We start from the raw sequence: 21,894 nt of genomic DNA, 5'->3' as shown, positions 1-21,894 counted from the left end.
TCTATCATTATGTCGTTACTTCTATTATGAGATATGATCTTTGAGACTACTTATATATTATTATGATTCAGACTTGTAGTATTTAGTTAGATGCTCTTGTATGTCCAGACCAGCTATAGGGACAGATTTTGTTTCTTCCGCATTTTCTTATTTATATTATATTTGTGAGACTTTCGCCATTTTACTTCTTCCATTATTTTCTACTATTTGTGAATGTTGAGTTAAGGGTTCACCTACTGAGGTGGGAAAAATAGGTGCCTACACGACTTAGTAAAATCGGATCGTGATAGCACGACTTAGTGCAATTAGATCGTGATATATAACTTAATCCATTATATCACTTAGTGTTTTTCTGTAGACTCCCTTCTTTACGCTTACTCACGATTGCACCTCGTCTGAAATATGTAGGACAACATCTTCAACCCATACTAACCCAAGTAATCTTGAAGATGTACCTTATTTTTACCGATTCTCAATCAACTATACTTTTTTCTGACTCTTCAATTCCCCAATTCCAATCAAATCACAATCATCATCACCGTCTAACCATTTCTCGACTCTACTCAATAGAATACCATATAATCATAAGTCTTGCACACTAGCTGAGTCAATCCTGGAGATAGTAGCATGCCACCCACTATACACTCTAGGGTTCCCTTAACTCACTCAACTCTAAAACTGAATACTTTATAAGTCCAAATATCTTATACACAGTCCTACTAATGTCCCCACGTACCTCCACCAAGGTGCCTTTGGTCAAAGTCCTTAACTCAAATTCTGAAATGTTCTCTACAACTCGAGTTAATTCTAACCTCATCACTGATTTACCACTTTGAATCTCCCAATTGTTGAACAAGAACAACCCTAACGATTCGAGCGATTATCCCTTTGATTTGATCAACTCAACCGAATAGTAACACCAGTAATAGTAGGAACTAGCCGAACTTACACAATAGGTACAAGGCTCTCAACCCTAATCCAATATTATATGTAACACCTGATAGTTCCTTGAGTACTAGAACTTCGTACTTGACCAACACTAAAGCCATTCTTATTAGTCAACCACTGGCTCTTATTAGCCCACAGTATAACCAAACATACCAACTCGACACTTAACTCTTATGTCTATTCTATCGTGCATAACTGCAACATAATCCTCAATCAACTAGCTCTCGATTCCACAATATCCTTATCATTTCTCCAAACACGAAGACTCGGTGAACATACCCTTTACTGAAGGACCACACTACTAGAAAATAGGCCTATAGCAACACAACGAACACCGTTTCCATAAGCACTATAACCGTTGCAATAGGCCTATCGCAACGATTCAGGGTCTGTTGCTTGGTAGGCTGTTGCAATAGGGTATTGCGACGGTTTTCTGCAACGGTTCTAGAACCGTTGCCATAGCGAGACCTATTGCAACGGTTATCCACCCCACTATTACCACGTTTGTTTGTAGCTGTTGCAACGGTTATGCACCGTTGCAATAGGTCTGTTGCAACGGTTTGGTTTCGTTGCAACAACCTTATTGCAACACTTTTAAGATACAATTATAGCAACGGGCATTACTAGCTATTGCAATAGTTATAACAAGCTATTGCAACAACTATTTTCGGTCTTATTACGAGGCTTACTGGCTATTGCAGTGGTTATTAAAAGCTATTATAACGATTATTATGTACTATTGCCATGAAATAATAATAGACGAAATGTACTAAATTTTATATAAACAACAAATGAAAATTGTTCATAAACAAATCTTAATCCAAAATGTCCAACTAGTTGGTTAACAATTCAAGATTTAACAGACATTTAAGTTTGCAAAAAGTCAAAAATCAAAAACAATCCTAGAGTATTCGAAGATGCAGATCAACCAATACTCTTTAAGTCAGGTCTTCGCTGCTACTTTCATCTCCACTTCGTTCATTTCTTTCACATACAATTTCGAAAGGGACAACAATCAAGAATGGAAAAATGAAAAGGAAAACTTATAAGTAATTAAAGATCCGAAAAAGTAGCCTGATATGATAACTTGATACAACAACAACATTATAGTGGCAATAAGATACTAATTTTATATTTCCCTCATAATCTCCCTCTTCCTCACTGTTTTCAAATTTCTCATTCCTTACCTTAATTCTGAATCTATTTCTTGGAAGAAAATAAGTTTCTTGAAATTTTTCATCTCGAATTATATTTCCATGAAAGGAATGGTGAAGTTAAAAAAATATTGTATAAAAGAAATAGATTATTTAATATAAATTAGTAATGTACTAATAAACTGTAGTAACAGTCGATGTTACAGTTCTACCATCATATCCCAACATCACATAAATAAGACCATAAAACTGATGACACCAAAAGATGTGGCACTCTATCGACATTGTATATTACCACAGTTATAGCTAATTTTCTTGCCAAAATATGCGTGCACTATTTGATGCTTGTGCTGAATCTATTAGAAACTGAATTTCACACTTGGAGATGTGAAACGAGGTAGATCATCCAGACTTAAACTACATCTCTTTTGTTTTTGATCAATTCTTTTAATAGTAGTATAAAAGCATATAAAGGGAACATGTTACCAAATGGTACCGGATAATCCATTATGTTCCTAAAATCTGAGAAGTCATACACGAGAAATGCATATTTCGTATGGAACCAAAGTCCACCCATTCTTGGAGAAAAGATCAATGCTCCTCCCTGACTTGAAAGGACTTGTTCGAAACTATTCAAATACAGTTACGCCGAGGCTGATCAGCCTTGTTAACTGGAATTGACCAAATGATGAAATTCCAAAAAAAAAAAAGGAAAAAATAAGGATTGTAAAACAAGAAAGTGAGCTGATATTGCTAATCAAAGAATAAAGAGTGGTCTGGATGAGGATGTTTGACCAAACAATTGAAGAAATTAAATCATATTTCTGATTTGATAGTTTATGTTAGGAAGTTTTTTTGAAGAAGCAGATGTAAGCTATTATGGAATGCGTGCAAAAATAGCATGTATAACACCTCCACATTATGTTAGGAATGTGTGTAAATTCATATTTCTGATTTGACAGTTTAAGTTAGAAAATTCCAACAATAGCTTGTATAACACCTCCACATTATCAAAATAGAATTATGGAACAAGGCAGCAATTTGTAAGCTATTATGGAATGTGTGCAAAAAGAAGGACTAGATCTGGATATTATGGACTCATACTTATTATATTAAGGATGGGAGTGTGTGCAATACCAACCCAAAAAATACTTCCTGAATGATACAGAAGGTGTTCAAAGCTTGGAAGTACTTGGAGGAGGCAGGCAATACTCTTGAAGATATACTACGGATGGAGTCTTTTTCCATCAAAACAGCCTACAAGAAATTAGAAGGGCAATTCTATAAGGTAGCTTGGTCTGTCAAAAATGACCAAGAAAAGACTGCAAATTCATTCAACATTGATTATAATTGAACACCACTTACAACTCGATAACATAGGGGAACCCACGAAATAATGACTTGCAATCAACTAATTTTAGCTCAATTCTTTAAACTAAAAACACTTAACCTTTTTCTTGTCGCAGTAAATAGCAAAATTTCTTTAAACTAACAAAAATCTAGAAGAAGATCGATGCCACAGCAGTACCAACAAAAGAAGCAGAAGTCGAAATAGTAGAAGAAGTAGAAGCAGGAGGAGAGGAGAAGAAAAAGAAAGATTCTAACCTTGATTGTTGCTACCATTAGATGGATGATGAAATGGCTGAACAGCTGCTGCTCGTGTTGAGGAAGCTTCAACCAATGTTGCTAAAATGTTAGCATCAATTGGTAATCCTGAACGTTGAAGTTTTGTAATGAAATCTTCTACAATTTCTTGTCTCATCGTGGTTTTTTGTTTCTCAAATTGTTGCTTTTGTCCTCAATTTTTCCTCCATTAATCTTATCATTCTCTCTTCCATATTTTGCACGAGATCATTTGTTGCATCTGAAGAGGGTTCAAACTGTCCCTCTTTCCCTTTCAAAGTAGTTTTTGTAACCCCTCGTCCATACAATCTCAAACGTCCTGAATGTTCAGGTCCCATAATGGATACAAAGGCATTAACTGACTAATTACCATCTTCACTTTGTTGCCTTTCAATATTCTCCGTCTCAGCCTACAATGAATAAAAATACAAATCAAGTGTATATATATATATATATATATATATATATATATATATATATATTTATATATATATAATGTCGACCAGAACAAGTAATTTAACTCAACAAAATAGAAATTAGATATAATTCGCACAATTTTTCTAGTTGTATCTTCATCCGTATCCTTGTATGATCGACCGGGTTTTCTTTTTCTTGTAGCCACGAAGATTTCCTTAAGTGATAGAGGATTGGAAGTTTCCCTCTCTTTTGCCTAGATATATTAAAAAAGGATATCAAAATTCTTCTTAAAACAAAAATAAGTTTATATTTAATGATAAATAAGAGTGTATACTAAATCATTGCAGACAATAGCAAAGCTTTTTTTGCCAACAGTATGCGGATTCTTCAACTTTTTCCGATTCTCAATATTGGTTTTGGACAGTTTCTGCAAATAAAAGAGAATCAGAAATATCAAAGGAGGTTACAAGTCAGAGAAAGAAAAGAAAAAAAAATTAGGACCAAAACTATGGCAGATACAAAGTGCAGGATATTATTATTAATTTACAGTAGTGATTTAATTTATTTTATTTCCAACAAACTATTTAGATTCTATAGCAAGTGATTGTTTCTTATAGTGTCGAAGTGCATGTTAGTTCTACATGTAATAAGTGGTGGAGCCAAGGTCAAAATATAAAGAAGTGAATACAAAAATATCTGAGCAGAATCTAACACGTATGTGATGTCCATCAGTATATACATTACTTTGTTTCACTTGTAAAAACACTTCTGTTAAAGATGTAATTTGAATGCCTAAAGACATTGTCCATCAGTATATACATTACTTTGCTTCACTTGTAAAAACACTTCTGTTAAGATGTAATTTGAATGCCTAAAGACATTGCGTCATTCAGTGACAGATTAAGCCTAAAAAAGAAGGCACAAAACAATTGCTACAAACAACTTTAGCAGGTCTTACTGTGATAAAATCTATGAATTTTAGCATCAACTTTCTGCATATTTTTAAGATGTTTGTTAGAAGCAGGTGTAAATGCATCCGGAGAGCGATACAAATCAATAGCAAGTAGTGAGACTTACCTGGAATTTTTCCGAGTTCCAAAACAACTTTAGCAGGTCTTACTGCGATAAAATCTATGAATTTTAGCATCAACTTTCTGCATATTTTTAAGATGTTTGTTAGAAGCAGGTGTAAATGCATCCGGAGAGCGATACAAATCAATAGCAAGTAGTGAGACTTACCTGGAATTTTTCCGAGTTCCAAAACAACTTTAGCAGGTCTTACTGCGATAAAATCTATGAATTTTAGCATCAACTTTCTGCATATTTTTAAGATGTTTGTTAGAAGCAGGTGTAAATGCATCCGGAGAGCGATACAAATCAATAGCAAGTAGTGAGACTTACCTGGAATATTTTTCGAGTTCCAATATTTGAGAAGTTCCTTAAACTGAGATGTTGGAACATCATCAGGCCTCTTTTCCATTCGAATTTCGTCATTAGCATAGGGATCAAAGTGATCTATTTTCAAATCATGCTTACGCCTTCTCCAAGCACCTTGAATTACTCCCAATGTCCATTTTTTTGCAATCTTAGGAATATCATATTTCTCCTAAAAATTGTGTCAATGGGTCAGCGCAAAAAATGTGAAACATATTCAACCAAAAACTGAATTAGGAACTTCAAACCTTGGTATAATCCCACAAATCCTTTTTTGTGTCCATTTTCTTCCAATCTTCTACATCAAGAGGACAAAGGGTCGCATTTCTTGCCAATGTACCGAGAAAGCTACTCAACTCTGTCATATCATCTTTAGTAGGACTAATAGGTTGACCGAGCTTATTGAGTACAATCAATTTACGTTCATGTCTTCCGTGTACGCTTACCATCTTTGTTTTACCTCTTTTTCTTTTTTGAGTGGAAGAGCCTACAAAAATACACGAACCAAAGGTAACCACCAAATCAGTATTGCTATTCGATTTTATAATTGAAACATGATGTCAATATTTTAAAATAAATCTAAATATTCTTGCCTTGTTCATCACATTGTTCATTTCCTGCAAGAGTAGTAGAATTCAATTCCATTTGTGCCTCTACGGATTGTGTTGTAAGGATGGTTGACTCAGTTTGTATATGGCTTCGTGCCTCTAGTTGTTGTGGCACTAGTAGCTGATGTTCTTCTCTTGCATTTGTCAAAAGTTGATGCTCTTCAATTGACCGTTTAGAATTAGTTGGGACAGTTATTTTTCTGGCCACAACAACTTTTTTTGGTTTGCCAAAGATGTAAGTGCTCCAGCTGGAACAGTTGTTCTTGTTGCTTTATTCTTTAGTCTTAAAGACTCTCGTTGCATCATGAATATCAAGTAATGCCTATTGAATAAAATAGAGAGACACTATTTAGACTTGGCCACCAAGTCTTACCAATTAACAGAATATGCACAGCAAGTCTATTACTAGTTTTTCAGATTCGCTTATGTTTAGATAGGAAAATAATCTAAACAATTTAGGATCAATATAGAAAATCATATCAGATAGATTGGCACGCACTTGGATTTAGTACACATGTCGAACTAAATTTGCTTGATAAATTAGCAAGTCGTGTTAGGGTGAATTTGTTGGATGAGTCTACTGGGAAAATAGTGGAGGAATTTCAGCAAACTGTTTATGACAATCTCCGTCCATATTGCAAATTTTGTCGTCATCAAGGGCATGAAGAAACCAACTGTAGGTTGATGTTGAAAAAGAGGATGTCACAACAGCAAAATAATGATGAAGTTAGTAAGGATGTTGAAGGGATTATAGAACAGCAGCATGTGGACAAATTTGATGGGGATTTGTGCCAAATTCTGAATGAAAAAAGGAATAAAGCAGCTGATGGTGGAGGAACGTTGGCTGGGCAGTCTCATGCTGTAAATTGTACAGTAAACAATGGTGCGAACAATATAGAGAAACATGCGCAGGAAGCACTATTGGAACACAGCAACCAATATTAATGTTGACCAAGCATTAGTCTTATCATCTCTTCTTGATAATGCGAGGCATAATGCAAGTCAATGGCATACTCCAAACAGAAAGAACCACAAGCATGATAATGGGCAGAACCAGTCGACTTCATTGGTTTTGGCACAAGGAAAAGCACATGATGTTAATGGTGGGAAGGAACTGGTAGTTACAGGTCCTAGGATCATACAAATAAATAATAAGTTTGCAGCTCTAGAGCATGGTGAAATTGTGGAGTTGGCTGCAGCTATTAAGGATGGCACAGGTGGGGATGTTACATTAGATCATGTTGATACAGTTAATCCTAGTGTTGTTGTTACTAACAAGTTTGCAGCACTGGGTACTGGTGAAGATGAAGATGTTGTAGAGGTGGTGGAGGTTGATGCTAATAAGCAGTTGGTTGCAATTAAATTAGTGGTGGAGAAGATTGCTAAACCATTGAATGATAATATTCCAGTGGTGGAAATAGTTGTTGACTCTGGTGATCAATTGATAGAGATTCAGGCTGTTACTGCAGGGAAAGAATTGGTTGTAGCACCAGCTGTAGAAGAACTGGTTGAAAAACCAGTGACTGAAAGTGCACCAGGTGTAGAGAACAGGGTTGAGAAACCACTGAATATGATGGCAAAAGTGTTCACTCTTGGCAAAAAGAAGAATTCGCCTGTTAAAACAAAACAACGGGTGGAAAATTCTTTTTCTAAACAAACACCAGTTGTGGCAAAAAAAATATTGAAGGGCTGGTTACTACTAATCAAGCTTGTTTTGATGTTCCTTCTACTACTAATGGGACTGGTGGAGAAAGGAAATTATGGAGTGATCAGGATGAGGAGGATTGTCACGACCCAGCCCCGTGGGCCGCGACTGGTGCCCTACTTGGGCACCCAAACGGACATACAAACTAAATCATCATTTTTAAACAGAGTTGAGAACGAATATTATCTTGCGCGATTGCGCGTACAAAACATTATATCAGAATCAGAAGAGGCGGCGGAATATACATCGCCGAACATATGCACATATATCAAAAAGCCGGCAAGGCTATCAAATATGTCAAAAGCCGACAAGGCTGTCAAATGGCACAACGGCCCAAAACGCATATACAAATGCACGCCGACAAGGCTGCCACAAACACATACAAAATGCATGCCGACGAGGCTGCCATAACGAATAGAGTCATGCAAACACATCCGTACAGAAGTAGGCACACACACCCACAAATACGTCTACAGACCTCTAAACAGACAAACCGAATCATATGGCGGGACAGGGCCCCGCCGTGCCCCTGAACAAATACATATATACATGGCGAACGAATATATACCAAAATGTGTGCTCTGAAATGAGAAGAGCACTCCAAACAGCAGAATAGGGTGTCCTAAATGGGTAGATCACCAAACTGTGCGTCTGTACCTGCGGGCATGAAACGCAGCCCCCGAAGAAAGGGGGTCAGTACGAAATATGTACTGAGTATGCAAAGCAGAATATACAGAAAGCAAATCTGAGACATAAACGAAATGGAAGTACCAAACATAAGTGCAAATCCAACATATCAAAATTTGCTTACTTTCAAAAATATGTAAGTAATGCATAGGGTACAGAAGTAATGCACTTAAGCCATTTATTCCAACTAACATTAAATTCTACAGAAAATTCGGCAGCATTTCCCCTGTAAATAGGTCATCCCGAGAATTTAACTCACTCAAAATCAACAACAACAACCACAATAACCAACCTAGAAACATCGATAATCAATTCGAAAGGCAAAATAATAATAGTAGCTCTCTTTTACACCATTCGACAACTTTTCAATTATTCAATTCAATGGCTTACTTTCAAGCCACAATATCGTTCGTACATTCGATTATTAACCCAAACCCATACTAACAACATTCAAGAACATTCTAAACAATTCACATAATTTTTCCAACAATCCACAATTTCTCCAAATTTTTGGCCGAAAACAGCCCCTACCCGTGAGCAGCCCACTGGGCACACTTCCGACTTTCAATTCATGTTTTGTATCACAATTCACAATATAACGATACCATTTTCATAAAATATACAAATTACATCAACGCACAATAACCCTCAAATCAGCCCGTACAATCTCAACATCAATCTTAAGTCATTAAATGCTCAATTCCAAACTAGAATTCGTAACGACGACACGAAAGCGCTTAAGCGATAATAATGCGATATTCGGCATAATCTATGACTCACATTCGTTCACACTACACATATTCATATGTTAATGGTTCTCATATATAAGGATTGCATTAAATGCACAAAATTCTCCAAATCAGTCCGCAACGCTTACTATATCAATTCGGGACATTTAACTCTCATTTCCAACATACAAATCATCACAACAACCAATACGACACTAAGCGATATTAATTCATTCTTTGCTACCATTTGGAGGCTATATACACGGCTACACTACACATATACATGTATCGATGATTTTTATTCTCTTCTCCACTCTACGACAATCAATATGCTACAAGCAATTAATTCATCAACCCAATACCACACCACACACATATACTTCACACGGTCAACACACCCAACACAAGACCCAACTTCAACATTCCATATTTCATGATTTTTATTCATTTTAGCATACTACAATATGCATACAACATTTATAACTCCAAAAACAAGATTAGAACTCACCTTTATTCTTCAATCCACCAATAGGCTAGGGTTTGCAAATGGACAAAATGAGTGGTTGAATGACCCAAACAATACTTCCACGCTACTTAGGGACCTCCAAATAGTGGGTTTATACCAAAGAAATAATTTTAGAGAGGCAAAAATGGGACTTGATTTTTCTTGGTTGTGGCCGAGAACCATGGGGGAGTGGAGGCTCTCCAAGTCTTGTTATTTTTCTCTAAGTGTAGAAGTGGGAAATGAGAAAGATGACTTAGTCTTCTTTTTTTTTTTGTATCCACAAATATCGCCCTTTGTTTATGGCCCACACATGTGTTGGACCAATTAAAATTGGCCACACAATGTGTGGGACCATTTCAAGTTCACACGGCCACCATGGCTTTTGGTGCAAGACTTTTAAATTCCAATTTTATGAATTGTGGTCCCAATTTTTCCTAAGTGTCCAATGCCATCAATTTCATATTCAACTTATGTCTCAAAATAAAATCAAATGGTCAAAAGTCCCGACTTCAAATCCCGGAATAGTCTTGGCCCTTAATTGTCATAGTTAATCCGGGTTGTCCCAATGTATAAAAATACGGGACGTAACAAGGATGTTGAGAAAAGGGAAATTCAAGGTGACAGAGAGAGGTTGATCAAGAGCAGTCCTTTGATTCAACAGGTTCATCACAAGATGTTTATGCAATGTTTGATAAGGTGGCAGATGAAGAAGAGGTGATTAAAAAGGCATGTCCAGTAGTTAAAGCTACATATAAGATTCAAAGTACAGAGAATGAGGAGAATGCATACCAGTATAATGAGCATTGTGAAGCTGATGATTTGGTACAGTTTGGTACTAAGGTACAAGAAGATACTCATGATGCTATGAGTGTGCATGTGGATAAGCAGAACATTAATCCCACTTCTAGTGTTAACATGCACCCTATACACAAGTATCAGCCTGCTGGAAAAATAGTAGCAGCAACTAGTGTAAATGTGCAACATGATCTTAAAGCTAATTCACAGAAACAACAACTGGTAATGTCAAGGACTCATGGCAACTTGTCAGTAGCAATAGCAACTAGTGTGGGGCCAAAAATTGACGTAGATGAGGAGTCTATTGCACAAAATTTCCACAATAATGCAAGGGATGGGGATTTATCTCCTAGACAGGTGCAAAGTGTAAAAAGGCACAAAACTCATGCAAGGAAAGGCAGCTGGGATGGTAAGATGACCGCGGATTTTGTTCCAAGACAAATACCAATGAGACAAGCAAAGAAGAATGTGGCAGTTCCTACCACTTCAACAAGGTCCACAAAATCCAAGAAGAAATAGAAAAAAAATAGGGGAAAGGAAGATTGCAACAACAGAAGTTGAATCAAAAGCAACAGTAGAAGCAGAAGCAAAACTTGAAGCAGAAGAAGAAATTACCATACCTGTAGCTTGAAAAAGAGAAATCAGTCGCAAACCCTTAATAAGCACCCTGGGAAAAAAATGTAAGAATCAAGAAGAGGTTAGATGATGCCCATGAGAGTAGGAGAGACATGAAGACCAAGGTAACTAACGATAAGCAGAGACTACTACTAATTTTACAGTTGCATTGCATACATTACAAAATTTAAATCAAGATTGACGTGTGAAAAAACAATTAAGATACCACCTAAAAAGACAAAAGTACAAAATAATCAAAGTGGCAAGATCCAAAAGTACAAAATAATCAATGTGGCAAGATCCACATTCTTTTCCAGTTTCTTTCAAAACGATGGTACAAAAAAGAAAATGTAACAGAGAAATATTCTAAAGTTTCCATATTTGTATATATTTAAAAAAAAAAGCTGGAAAGTCCCTTCTTCAATCATCAGCCACCATCCAATCCCAATTGGTATCATCAAAGTCATCCTCTTCTTCTGATGTTTCCATATCTTCTGAATCTTGTACATGAGATGGCATATCAATGACATCACCAGGTACGTCTTCTCTTGACCATATGAGATCAACATCGGATAATCTATTTGATGAACCAATGTTATCATCGGGCTCCCTCCAAAATGTGTCTTCAATATTAGCGCAATTCTCTTCCTCCAAATCATACAAATCAACGGGGACTTTGTTCCTTGCATAATAAACATCTTTCTCAATTGGATCCTCCACATAAAAACTTGATGCACTTGAGATGCTAGTACAAAGGGGTCTTCAGTACTACATAATTTATTGAAGTATACCCGAGTTAACCCATATTCATCTATTTCATTATGAAACCAATCACATTCAAATAATACAACACTAAAGCAAATCCAATAATCAATCTCAATGATATCCTTAATAGATCCATAATAGACAACCTCTCCATCGATGGGATTTTGGCCTCTAGCACTAGCAAAACTATCCGTCGTTGCGGACAATGTCACTCCATAATTCTGAGTCTTGCATCTGCTATCCCGCTTCATTGTATGAAATTGATATCCGTTGATGAAATATGCAGTATATCGTTTTGCTGCCGTATTTGGCCCTTTAGCTAGCTGTATTAAGTGATTGGGCACTTCAATGGTTTTAACTTTCTTTTTAAACCAGTCGGCGAATTCCTGACTATGACTCTGTACTCTTACCCATGCATTTGATCTACTATGATTATCAATTAAGCTCTTATGTTCCCTGCAAACATCCATGTTCCAAATTAAACTTTATGATCCAAGTTTAGAAGATCAATCATATAAATAAATAATGGAGTTTATAATACAGGTGATAGATCTTACTTGATAATGTTCTCCACTTGTTCATCTCCAGTATTGAACAAAACATATCGATGTGTTTCGGAACATAACTGTAAATGCATGTCAAAATTCTTGTTTTTCTTTTTTTTCCCCACTTCCAATTGGATGGCCGGTCTTAGGGAATATAGATGGCAAATTATTTCCCTCTTTTTCAATTCCCTCATCAACCTCTGATTGATACCGACTAAATATTGTTTTCACTCCATCATGTAGGTATCTCGAAGAAAAATTCAAGCACTCTTCGGCTAAAAACCCCTCCGCTATTGACCCTTCTGGATTAGATCGATTACGAACAAACCCCTTAAACTTACCTAAGTTTCTTTCAGTGGAATACATCCAACGAAGATGTGTCGGACCCCCAAGCTTAATTTTATTTACTAAATGGATGGGCAAATGTACCATTATATCAAAAAAAAAACTTGGAGGAAAAATCTTTTCAAGGTCGCAAACAATTTCATCGATCTCAGCTTGTATTTTATCGAGATCTCTTGGCCTTATAACCTTGCTACATATGGCTCTAAAGAAGTTCCCCAATCTAATCAAGGCCATAGAAACATTCTTGGGCAACATTTTTCTAACAACAACCTGGAGCAAGTAATGCATTATAAAATGAGCATCATGACTCTTGTATCCTAATATTTTCATCTCATCCACTTCCACACATCGTGATATATTTGAGACACAACCTTTTGGTAATTTGGTATTTTTTAAAACAGTGCAAAAAAACTTCTTCTCTTCTGGTTTCATGGACAAACAAGCTTTAGCCAAATAAACTTTTCCATTATTATCTAATGGTTGAAGCTCTTTTCGTATCCCCATTTCTTGCAAGTCATAGCGAGAATTTACATGGTCCTTTGACTTTCCAGCTAAATCCAACAAAGTCCCAACCAAACTATCACAAACATTTTTCTCTATGTGCATCATATCAAGATTGTGCCTCATTTTGTTATGTGCCCAATATGGCAATTCAAAAAAGATGGACCTTTTCTTCCATAGACCCTCAATAACCCGATGTCGTTTCTTTTGGTCCTTTCAAAACACATTATTGAATTTGTGCAGTTCCTCCAACACTTCTGTGCCCGACAAGGGAGTAGGTGTAGATCTATGATCCTCCTTACCAGCAAAGGATTTCTTATCTCTTCGGAATGGATGATCAAGAGGCAAAAATGCCCTATGACCCATGTAACTCATCTTACGACTATGTTTGAGATATTGAGAGCATGTGTTATGATTGCAAGTTGGGCATGCCTTTCTTCCCTTGGTGCTCCATCCAGAAAGCATTGCTAAGGCTGGAAAATCACTAACTGTCCACAATAAGGCTGCACGCAATTGAAATGTTTGGTTAGAATCCGCATCATATGTTTCCATCCCAGTTTCCCACAGTTCCTTCAATTCAGCAATAAGTGGTTGTAGGTACACAACAATATCTTGTCCTGGGGATGATGGACCTGGAATGATCATAGACAATATTATATACTCCGACTTCATGCAAATCCCCGGTGATAAATTATAGTTCATTAACATAACAGGCCATATGCTATGGGAGATGCTCATGGTTCGAAACGGGTTGAAACCATCACTTGAAAGATCCAATCTAACATTGCGAGGATCTCTAGCGAAGTCTTTGTGCAAGGAATCAAAATCCTTCCAAGTTTCCCCATCAGCAGCATGCCTTATATTCCCATCATTGGGTCATTCAGTAGCATTCCATCTCATAGCTGCAGCTGTTTCAGGACACATGAATATCCGTTGAAGCCTAGGCTTTAATGGAAAGTACCTTAAAACCTTTGCAGGAGTTTTTGACTTTGCATTAGTCAAGTTATCAGTAACAACCTTCCACCTAGAAGAGCCACACATAGAGCAATTATTTGCCTCTACATTGTCATTCCAAAATAGCATGTAGTCATTAGGGCATGCATGTATTTTTTCATAATGAAGACCCAAATCTTTTATTACTTTTTTCGCCTTGTGGAAAGACTCGGGTAGCTGAGCAAATGGGAATGCCTCTTTTAACAAATCTAACAAGTCTCCAAAGGCCACATTACTCAATCCATGAATGCACTTGAACAAGTACAATGCAATGGTGAAACTCAATTTAGAGAAATTCTCACACCCCGGATATAACTCTTGTTTCCCTTCCTCCACTAATTTAAAAAATCTTTTTACATCTTTAGATGGTCCCTCTCTCACTCCTTCATGCCTCAACTCACCCTCAACATCTTTAAAAGTATCATGAAGTAGTCCATCAATATCATGCATGTTGGAACCTTCTTCATCATTGCTTGGATGTGGATTATTTCTTGAGGAAAACCCTTCCCCGTGAAAAATCCATTTGGTCTACCCTTGGACAAACCCATAAGAAACCAAGTGATTCTCTACCACAATTCGATTATGTCAATTACAATTAGCACAACTTTTTCAAGGACATAATATTTCATTTCTTTGGGAAGCTCGTTCAAACGCCTTATCAAGAAAATTACTCATGCATATACTCATCGGTTGATCTCCAGAGGCCCATCCAACTTTTATCTTCATTATCCATTTAATATTGAATAACCTATGTGACACCAAAAGAAAATCACCAAGATAAGAAACAAAAGAGAAGATTATGAATATCAGACCAATACATTTGTTTTTCTGAAAAAAAACTTACATTCAGTAGATTGTGTTTTCACAAATAAAGTCCCTTCAGTAGATATTGAAACATATACCCAAAAGTGGACAGAAAACATTTTTTTAACAAAAACCACCAATCAGATTGATGGAGTTTTATAAATCAAAATATTCTTCTAATCAACCAAAACTGGTTGAAGGAGAAAAAACAGAAAAAATAGCAAATAAATAAGCCTCTGAACTAAAGAATCTACTTCAATGGAGATGCCTCCAACAACCAACAGGTTCCAACATTTACGAAAAAGATTGAAATAAAACAAAAAACAAAAATAAGGAAACAATAAAGGAAAAACGTTTTTTCAGCAAAACAACATTTGTATACGGATAAGCAAAAAAGACAATTCGAACTCGTGAAGATATTGCAAAGAGAAAATAGATGCAACAACAAAATAGGACAATCTAAGCCAAAGTCCAAAACAAAAATTATGTTTTCAAGAAGAAGAAAGTTAGTGGGCGTTGTGTCACGTTCTTAGTCTTCAACTAAGCGCACGTGCGGCACTTGACAACTCGCTCACGTTCTTGTACAACTTGCTCACGATCTTGTGATGCCAAGTCAGCCTAGATTACTACACTCAAGATCGCTAAGGGAATAGTAATTGAGAAAGACGAGAAATTTGCTAGAAGGAAGCTTTTTATTATAGAAGACTTGTTGGATTTTTGCTTGATGGTTTACAAATGAATGACCCTCCTATTTATACTACTCATGTAGGGACTAGTATGTAAATAATAATTATTGTACAAGTCGCTACACATTTACAAATAATCCCCTATTCTAGAAATGTCTACACAACTAGACTATTCTAAGGACTTTCCATGCAATTCCATAAGGTTCTAAGGTCTTCCATGAGAAATCTCCATATTTCTCTAGAACCTTCTTACATAAGCTAGCCTCCTTTCCATGTAAGCATCCACATAAGCTTCTTACATGGCAAAAATAGTTCCACAAGACGCTTAGGTGGCATGATTACGTAGCAGGTCATCACACTCTCCCCCAACTGATGTTGCGACGACCGCAGCGCACTGCTGCTGCTTAAACTCCCGACTTTTGTTTTTAAACTGCCACAAGTCTTCGTATCGCTTACATGTGGCCTCTTCTGGTGATTTCCCCTTCCAATGGACGAGTAAAATGGAGGTGGCTTCTTGCCCTTGTTTCCGCCTGGCCTGGTAGTCAATGATAGCTTCAATCTCCCTATCGTGTAAGGCGGTGATGGTAATCGGTGCATGACTTGACCCTTTCCCGATTCATGCTCTAACTCAATCTTGTGATCCAGCTCACGCTTAAGAGGTAAGCTCTTAGGTAGCTCTTCGGAAATACCATCTTTGTTTTCTTCGACCAAATTATCTATCCAAGTCGGTGGTGTCTCTTGGGTACCATTATCTTCCTCCAAACATGTAATGGTTTCCATGAATGTTGGCTCCTCTTTCTTGAGCCCCTTGACAAGTTGCATAGCTGAAAGTTGTGCATGGCCCTGTCCATGTGACATAGTCACTGTAGGCACCATGCAAGCGCCTTCTCGCTCCATGACCAAGAGACGTTAGAGGTAGGGATAGATCATCGCGTGGCAATGTATAAAGAATGCTTTCCCCAAAACAATGTCAAAGATATCCATAGTAGTGGCGGTAAAGTTTGTCGTACCTTTCCAATCTCCCAATTTGACACCAACTCCATTGGCTATACCACGAGCATTTTCTAGCTTAGCATTCATGGTCTTGACGAGTGCGTTAATTGGAGCGAGCTTCAACTCTAGTCTCTTCGCTGCGGCCTCGGTCACAAAATTATGAGTCGCCCCAGTGTCTACCAGTGCACGAGCGGGCTTGTTATTGATAGTGAGATCCACATACTAGTTTTTATTATTGTTGGTTTGACTTTCTTGCTTCGTGACAGCGCCATATAGCCTAATCGTCCCTAACGGTGTGATTCCTGTACTCTGTGTTTGCTTTTGCTCGTGACTTTCACGGACCATAGCGCTAAGGCTCTTCAGGTCAGGACAATATTTAAAGTTGTGCGGCCCTACACATAAGTAGCATCCCTTCTTCTCATTCTACGCCTTCTTTTCGGCATAGCCCTGACGACCACTTGACTTCTTGCCGTCGAACTTGTTTGCATTTTAAGTCTTGGAGTATGGTTGTTGCGACTCCCTGCTCTTGCCACGGTCTCCCCCACCTTTGGAATCGTTACCCCTTGACTCATTACCTTTGCCTTTATCGCGTTTGTCATGCTTGAAATCCATCAAAGACTCGGCCTCCACTATGGCTTGGTCTATATCCCTGACTTGCCAGCATTGCAACTCTTGCGTAGCCCAGTTCTGCAGTCCGTCCATGAAGTGAAATAACAAGTCATCATTGGTAAGGTTGGGAATTTGAAGCGTAAGGGTGGTGAATTCCTTGACATAGTCTCGCATGCTCCCTATTTGCTTCAACTCCCTATGTTTGCGCCTTGCCTCGTACAAGACATTACTTGGTAAGAACTGCGCTTGAACTGATCCCACGTGCTAATTGTGCATAGACCTCTGTTAGCATCGACGACCTTTATTCTCCACCATAGCATGGCAGTCTCTGTTAGATACAACACAGCAGTGTTGATCTTGGCCTCATCGTCCCTCATTTTTCCATGCCTGAAATAGTTCTCCAAGTGCCAAAGAAAGTTCTCCACCTCTTGTGCGTCACAAACCCCTTTGAACACTGGTGGCTTGGGAGCCTCGATCTTAGCCTCCCTCGTCACGACAACATTGTTGGCTACCTCGGTCACACCAACGTTGACCTGCTCTTCAAGTGCCACTATCTTTGCCTTCATGGCATCGATAGTACTCAACACCTCCATGAGTCTGCACTCTAAGGTAGTGATGGCTTGCTTTACCTCAATCTCAGCCTGTATACGCCCCTCCAAGTCATTTCGGATGCTTTCAATTCTTCAAGAGTATGCCCCTCAAGAACGCTAAGAGTGCCCTCCACCTTGCCCAAACGTTGGCCAAATATGTCGATGGCGTCCATCCCCACTTTAACCTTCATAACCCACTCTTTATCGAGCGAGACGTCCTCAGACAGGACCTTCACGTCATCCTCGCTCGCCTCAGTGATAGATGGTTCTTGGGATGTAAGCCCTTCATTTGGCACAACCTCTGGCAGAACCTCCTGGCTCTTGTTGGCGGCATTCCTCTTTTTGTTATGACCCTTCTTGCCAGCAGCATCCTGGATGACGTTGTCTTAGGTTTTAGCAGCGTTGATTTCTCCGTCGTTTGTCATTCCCTTAGTCGTAACCTTCGCTCTGATGCCACGTTGTCACGTTCTTAGTCTTCAACTAAGCGCACGTGCGACACTTGACAACTCGCTCACGATCTTGCGCAACTTGCTCACGATCTTGCTATGCCAAGTCAGCCTAGATTACTACATTCAAGATCGCTAAAGGGATGGTAATTAAGAAAGACAAGAGAAATTTGCTAGAATGAAGCTTTTTATTATAGAAGACTTGTTGGATTTTTGCTTGATGGTTTACAAATAAATGACCCTCCTATTTATACTACTCACGTAAGGACTAGTATGTAAATAATAATTATTGTACAAGTCGCTACACATTTACAAATAAGCCCCTATTCTAGAAATCTCTACACAACTAGACTATTCTAAGGACTTTCCATGCAATTCCATAAGGTTCTAAGGTCTTCCATGAGAAATCTCCATATTTCTCTAGAACCTTCTTACATAAGCTAGCCTCCTTTCCATGTAAGCATCCACATAAGCTTCTTACATGGCAAAAATAGTTCCACATGATGCCTAGGTGGCATGATGACGTAGTAGGTCATCACAGTTGGCAACTTAATCCAATTTTTCATAAACTCATCTTCAAGTTTTTGGTAATATCTTTCTCTAGCTTCCATTTTTGGGTAAGATTATACAGATCTAAAGAAACTAAAAGCACTTCATTTTCCTCTCTAAACAGCGAAACAACCAAAAAAAGAAGAAAAAAAGTCATCTGAAAAATAGTTATCAGTATGTACAAGACAAAGCTTTTGAGTCAAAAACTCATCCCACTTTGTAAAACCAAACAAATATCTCCTCAAAGATTGAAACTTCATCAAAAATTAAATTAACCCATTTGAGAAATGAATGATCTAAACAAATATAGCAACATTAAACCCATGAAAACATGCAAGAGATTCAAACTTGCACAAAAAAAAAAAAAAAAAACAACAACAACACATTCTGATAGTAGTTCAACAGAACATAAATGAACAATATTACATTACCATAAAGATAATCTCAAATTTTCTTATAAACACAAACCATCAGCAAATATCTTAAAGAAACCAAAACCAAGTCGTTACTATGTATATTTTTCAAAAAAAAAAAAAAATTAACTCACTCAAGCTCCAAGAACCCTTCAAAAGGAACCAATAACAAGCACCTTTCCAGAAAATGCCCGCACAAGATCTGAAATATACAAAAGTAACAGCTAACTCAGTCAGTCACACTACACTTCTCAGTCACTTCCATTTCCATTTAATTTAAATACCTACAAACGACATGGCATCTTGATGGACATAAGCAAAAGCCAACGAAACCATCGACGTAAACAAGAGTATGCAATCTTTACTTTTAAAAAAACCAGTTTTGCGTAATCTTCGTGACATCTCTTTATTTTTTTAGTGAGGAAGGCTCCTGGCAAATAAAAACACAATAACAAAAACAACAAAGTAAAAAAAAAAGTCACTTTTATTTGAAAACAGATTCTTATTTGTTACATCTGAGTGCAATAACATAATATTCACTTTTTCGCAAGTAATAAAATTCAATAGGCTTTGAATTTCTCTAGTTTAAGGTTGAGAATTTTGTTGACCTCTATAATGGAGTTTTGAAGGGTATTCTTCACTTTAATTTCATTCCAAACAATGTTGAACTCAAAAATTAGTACAAAATCAACTCTAAACTAGAAATTGGCTCAAAAAATTGAAATCCGGCTTCTAAAACATTAACTCGTCTCAAACCCAGACAATAGGATTAAATCACAAACATAAATTAGAAGAAAAAACATCTATTTCACAGAAACCCATTTGTGTATTAAGCTTTTCCAAAAACCTTTCAATGAAATTTCTAATATTAATGAAATATTTATATTTTTTTAACCATTACCAATACCAACTAAATACACCATAAATTCATAAAGATCTTTTCTTTTTCTGTTCTACCCACTATAAAGACTTGTAAGCTTTATTCCCCTGCCCATCCATAACAATAAAGTACCAACCTTTTGAATTCTGAAACAAAATTAAACATGGGTATCTTATCTACCAAAAAAAGATACAATCTTTAAGCCTTTTAAAGCATAAGCAAAACCCAAAAATAAATCTTCATTTCTTTCCACTTTTCAACATCGTTGAGGGTTTTACATAAGATTAAATATGGGTATATTATCTACCAAAAAAAGATCAAATCTTTAAGCCTTGTAAAGCATAATAAGCAAAATCCACAAACAAATCTTCACTTATCTTTAAGGGTTTTAACACAACAAAGAAGCCAATAAGAAGAATTGTAGGTATGAAATTTATCAAAAGGACATATCTTGGATCAATACAATGGGCTGAGGAATCTGAAACTTGGGGAAAATGTTGCATTTAACAATATTTCTAATTTTCAAGAACAATACAATTAGAGAAATCAACGGATGATGTAGACAGAGAGGTGCAAACCTGTAGATTTGGTCGTGGTATCTTTGTTGGAGAAGAAACTGAAGCGGCTAAATAGCAAAGTCACCTAGTGAGCTATGGTAATATGACCAAGGTGGAGAAATTTTGATGTCTGATACGTCCAAAGGGTTTAATACAAATATGTTTAGAAATTCTATACATTTGACCCAATTTTAGGATTTATTTCTTAATTAAAAAAAGAGGTTTTGGCGGGTGTACTAAAACTAATGGAGGGCAAATAATTGGGGACAGGGAACCGTAGCAGTAGCTTTTTTTTTCAAAGAACCGTTGCTATAGAAAACCTATTGCGACGGTTTGGTAAAACCATTGCAATAGAATGTTCTGTGGCAACGGTTATGGGACTAATGCAACGGTTTAATTTTAGAAGTGTTTTCTTAGATCCATGGGGATATTACAACGGTGAAAACCATTGACAACAGATAGTCTATTGCAATGCTTGTATAATCGTTACCAAATAACCATTGCAATAGGCCTATTTTCTAGTAGTGCCAGGACCACAGCTGCCCAACATTTTAAGTCTCCACTCGTCATAAGTAACATTGCTTTCCTATCTAAAACCGACAATTACCTTCCTGAAAGAGCCTATAAACCATTACCATATAGCCACATCGTAGCCCACTTAACTTTAACGACCGAACACGAAATCCACTCCTGTACAAATTACAACCTTAACCTGACGAGCACTTCAGATACCAATTGTTCCCTTCCTAATAGCAGAGATTAATCTATCCAAATACTCATTCTTACGACTCCGTCCCATTAACACGAAAGTACTCATACCCAAATATCCTAAGAAATATTACTTTGCTACGCGTTTCCTACAAAAGTTGCCCTTCATGTCCTTATTCTCAACTTCTCTTCTTTATTATATGCAGTTACTATACTTTTGCCCTAATTCGATGATCCTTACCGAACGTACACTCATGCCATGCACACCATCATACTACCCTGACGAAGTTG

At 37.2% G+C, this 21,894-nt stretch overlaps 2 protein-coding genes across 6 annotated transcripts; both read right to left on the bottom strand.

Moving 5' to 3' along the window:
- Window positions 1-5,079: 5,079 nt before the first annotated feature.
- LOC132605956 (uncharacterized) lies at window positions 5,080-21,070 on the bottom strand. 5 transcript variants are annotated; one of them, XM_060319240.1, is made up of 9 exons: window positions 20,917-21,070; window positions 19,593-19,660; window positions 11,225-11,271; window positions 8,458-8,546; window positions 6,170-6,506; window positions 5,825-6,063; window positions 5,544-5,748; window positions 5,220-5,296; window positions 5,080-5,134 (listed from the first exon to the last, which is right to left on the bottom strand). In XM_060319240.1, exons 5-8 carry the CDS (start codon window positions 6,219-6,221, stop codon window positions 5,289-5,291), a joined length of 504 nt encoding a protein of 167 aa, XP_060175223.1. In that variant the 5' UTR covers window positions 6,222-6,506; window positions 8,458-8,546; window positions 11,225-11,271; window positions 19,593-19,660; window positions 20,917-21,070; the 3' UTR covers window positions 5,080-5,134; window positions 5,220-5,288. The 5 variants fall into 5 exon arrangements, 2 of the variants coding, with proteins under 2 accessions (XP_060175223.1, XP_060175222.1); XM_060319239.1 differs by lacking the exon at window positions 5,080-5,134 and adding an exon at window positions 5,382-5,458; XR_009569514.1 differs by lacking the exons at window positions 5,080-5,134; window positions 5,220-5,296; window positions 5,544-5,748; window positions 5,825-6,063; window positions 6,170-6,506 and adding an exon at window positions 15,040-15,116 and having other exon boundaries at window positions 8,072-8,546.
- LOC132605955 (uncharacterized) lies at window positions 11,496-15,033 on the bottom strand. The gene is made up of 2 exons (XM_060319238.1): window positions 12,542-15,033; window positions 11,496-12,440 (listed from the first exon to the last, which is right to left on the bottom strand). The coding sequence occupies exons 1-2, from the start codon at window positions 12,721-12,723 to the stop codon at window positions 11,543-11,545; spliced, it is 1,080 nt and encodes a 359-aa protein (XP_060175221.1). The 5' UTR covers window positions 12,724-15,033; the 3' UTR covers window positions 11,496-11,542.
- Window positions 21,071-21,894: the final 824 nt, after the last annotated feature.

The sequence above is a fragment of the Lycium barbarum genome, chromosome 8 (genome assembly GCF_019175385.1).
Source record: "Lycium barbarum isolate Lr01 chromosome 8, ASM1917538v2, whole genome shotgun sequence".
Classification (NCBI taxonomy): Eukaryota; Viridiplantae; Streptophyta; class Magnoliopsida; order Solanales; family Solanaceae; genus Lycium; species Lycium barbarum.
The sequence above is the reverse complement of the archived record's forward strand: the minus strand, read 5'-3'. Positions and strand labels throughout refer to the sequence as shown.